Source organism: Silene latifolia, chromosome 11, assembly GCF_048544455.1.
Source record: "Silene latifolia isolate original U9 population chromosome 11, ASM4854445v1, whole genome shotgun sequence".
NCBI classification, from domain to species: domain Eukaryota; kingdom Viridiplantae; phylum Streptophyta; class Magnoliopsida; order Caryophyllales; family Caryophyllaceae; genus Silene; species Silene latifolia.
The window spans coordinates 123,668,335-123,671,591 of NC_133536.1; the positions used below are offsets into that span (position 1 = coordinate 123,668,335).

The 3,257-nt window shown below is 39.2% G+C and overlaps 1 protein-coding gene across 1 annotated transcript; it reads left to right on the forward strand.

Moving 5' to 3' along the window:
* Window positions 1-1,036: 1,036 nt before the first annotated feature.
* LOC141613933 (uncharacterized) lies at window positions 1,037-2,014 on the forward strand. The gene has a single exon (XM_074432674.1). It carries the CDS (start codon window positions 1,037-1,039, stop codon window positions 2,012-2,014), a length of 978 nt encoding a protein of 325 aa, XP_074288775.1.
* The last annotated feature ends 1,243 nt before the right edge of the window (window positions 2,015-3,257 follow it).

Sequence of the window (3,257 nt, forward strand, 5' to 3'; positions counted from 1 at the left end):
GGGTATAAAGCTTGGGGAGAGATCTTAAACTTAGATCTTGTTCATCCATAAGGAAAGCTCAAGAACAAAAGAAAAGGAGATTTCTTTTGTGCCCCATAAAACCGAAACATCTATGTAAGGATATGATTTCCTCTATTTATATTATTGTTTGCATGCATAAAATCCGTTTTAATTTTATGACAAATTATTTAGACATATATGAGTATGTTAAGTTTGTATATGAATCTACATTTTCTTCAGTTATGTCCAAATCTTTAAACCTCTTTTCAATCCCGAACTTTTGAACCTACCTCTTTTGAAAAAAGAATCATTTCCAAGTCGAAGTGCTGCCGAATTAGGATTAGAATTTTGACCAAATCAAGCCTTTTATAAAACGGCATGCTGCACATTTTAAAACCTTATTTCGATTCAATCCTTTTCAATTTCAAAATCCAATAAACCATAATCCAAACCTAACCCAATCCTAGAATAGAGTTTGAGTCAGTTGGGTCAAGTCCAGTCTAGTTGCTCTAGTTTAAGCCATGTTTGGTTTTCTCTAGGGTTCAATGGAACCAAGCTTGTCTAGGCTAGAAGACAACCCTAGTGGGTTACCTAAGTCACCTCTTAGGTCCAAGTCAAGTAGGCCGACCACTTGGTCAAAGTCTAAGCCACAAAAACACCCAATCTAAGACACTATGGGGCGTCACCCTTTCCAAACCAATGAGCCATGTCTGGTTTCGATCACGGTTTAGTCACACCAAGTCTATGTCAAGTCTATGCTAAGTCTGCATCAAGTCTATGTCTAGTCCAGTCTAAGTCCAAGTCTAAGTTAGTTGAGTCAGGTTTTAGTCCTAGTTAGGTCTAGAACCCGTCTCCTACACCTGGACCTATCACAAGGGAGTCACTCAGCTTATTTCCCAGGTCCAAGTCTGTCTTTGAGTCAGGTCTGAGTCAAAGGTCAAGTCTGTGAGTCGAGTCCTTTTTGTGTAGAGGTTTAACTCAAATTTTTAATTAGTTCGGGGTTTCTTTGTAGAAAGGCCGCCCCAGACCAAAAAAAATGTCAATGGAAGCACTATTGGCTAAGATGAACGACACTTTGGAGCTACTTACAGCTCGCTTGGCTGCAGTTGAGACTAAGGTAGGTGGGGAGACCCCTGTAACCACCACCCCGGAAATGTCTGAGCTTGAAAGGCGATTCAAGCTTGTGAAGGACCAACTGAAGCTCTCTCAAGGGGAGAGCATCCACTACGAGAATGCTAGGGCTTATGCCCCAATCCAGGAGGAGCTCCCTAAGAACTTTGTGCTCACAGATATCCCTAAATTCAAGGGAACTGAAAATCCTCTACAGCACATTAGGTCCTATAAGGAGCACCTTGCTCTGAAGAGTGTGCCTGTGAGCATGCTAACTGCTATCTTTGCCCAATCCTTGGAGGAACATCCAAGGGCATGGTTTTATAATCTAGATCTAAAGAATTACCCCAAATTCGAAGATTTAACTACTGAGTTCTATAGGCATTATGTTGACGATGCCAAAATCCAGACAACAATGAGGACTCTCGAGGTTATGACCCAGAGAGAAAAGGGATGCTTTACTGATTTTTTGGCTCGTTGGCGTGCTAAAAGCGTGAAATTGATCAAGAAACCCGAAGAGGTCGATATGGTCAATAAGTTTGTAAAAAATCTGCAACCAGCTTACCGTAATGAGCTAAAATATCAAAACTTTAGCACATTCAAAGACTTGACTCGAATTGGGAGGCAAATCGAAGTTGACCTCCGTACGGCGGAGTTTTCTAAACCCAAGGGATATCCTGGGGCTTCCTCCTCTAAATCGAAAGCAACTACTAGTGCTCATCATGTTCAAGCTATTAATTTCCTGGGAGGAACTTCCAAGAAACCGCAACACTCTACTCCAAGAGTGTTCACTGACATTGGGTGTACTTATACGCATGCCCTTGAAAGACTCAAGGCCCAAGGGAAGCTAAACCCAATCGGCCCAACTCTTGAACCACCCTTGGAACAACGACCCAAGTGGTAAAGGCCGGAGGTGTTGGGGTTGGTGTCCTTAACAGTTAGTGCAAGGACTTATAAATCTCTAAAAGGATCAAAGGGCATACTTTTGGTATTATTATCAGTTGATCCACGTTTATCAATAACGGTTGGCTTGCTAGATAAGTTTGACGTTATTGTCATACAGATGGCGGTGATCAACTGGTCCCTAAAAGTCACACCTATAGGATACGTTTGAGAGACGTGATAAAGATGAAAATACTTTGTCATGTAGATGCCAAATATGACTAACCAGTTAGTCCGAGTTATTTGACTAGTAATTAGTCAAAATGTGATGTTGAGATATTATATTTAATACGGATTAAATATCATGAGCTAAGGCGAATTAACCAGTTAATTCCTAAAATTAAATATAAGCGATTTATATTTAATTAATGTATATTGAATATAATTATACAATATTGTCTTTGTCGGACATGTATTAATAAATCAACTAATCCGTCTTATTAGTTGATGTTTTAATAGCCGATAACCGATGACGATTTATAATAAACCGCGTCATATACATTTAGCAATTTTCGGGTCGTACCATGAGTTAAAAATTAGAGAAAGTGGAAAGCCCACTTTCCGATGTAAAGCTCTCGGCCAAACCGAGATTAGGAGAACAAAAGGAGAGCACCTCCTCTTGTTTTAACCTAATCATTCACTTCTACAGAAATTAGGGTTTTGGAGACAGTTTCTCTCTGAAACCTAGATCTCACATCTCGAAAACCTCACAACTAGTTCTCTCAATATTGCAAGGCAATCAGAGAACACCATCTAGCACAAGGGCATATCTCGGACAAGTCTTGGGTGCAACAATTAGGAGGGAATCTCATTTGATTTCTGTTCTTTACGCCGCACTATAAGGACCCGAGGTTGATTCTAATTCCTTATCGTTTCTATATTGTATTTATGTTTTATGACGATATTCGCATGTTAAATTTACGTTATAGTCCTAAATTTAAAGGGTATTATACGGATATTACCCCTCAAGTGGTATCAGAGCGAGGCCACGTAAATTTTTCTATGTGTTTTTCATAAAACGATTTTGAAACGGTTGTGTTTTATCTCGAAAACCGTGCCATGTATACACGGCTGGATTTTTTTTAACCGTGACATGATTTTACACGGTTGTTTTGTGTAATTTTCGATTTGATCTTTTACATATTGTTGTTTTATACTGAGATTATAACAATATGTCAAGTTTTGTCAATTGTTAAATTTGTTTT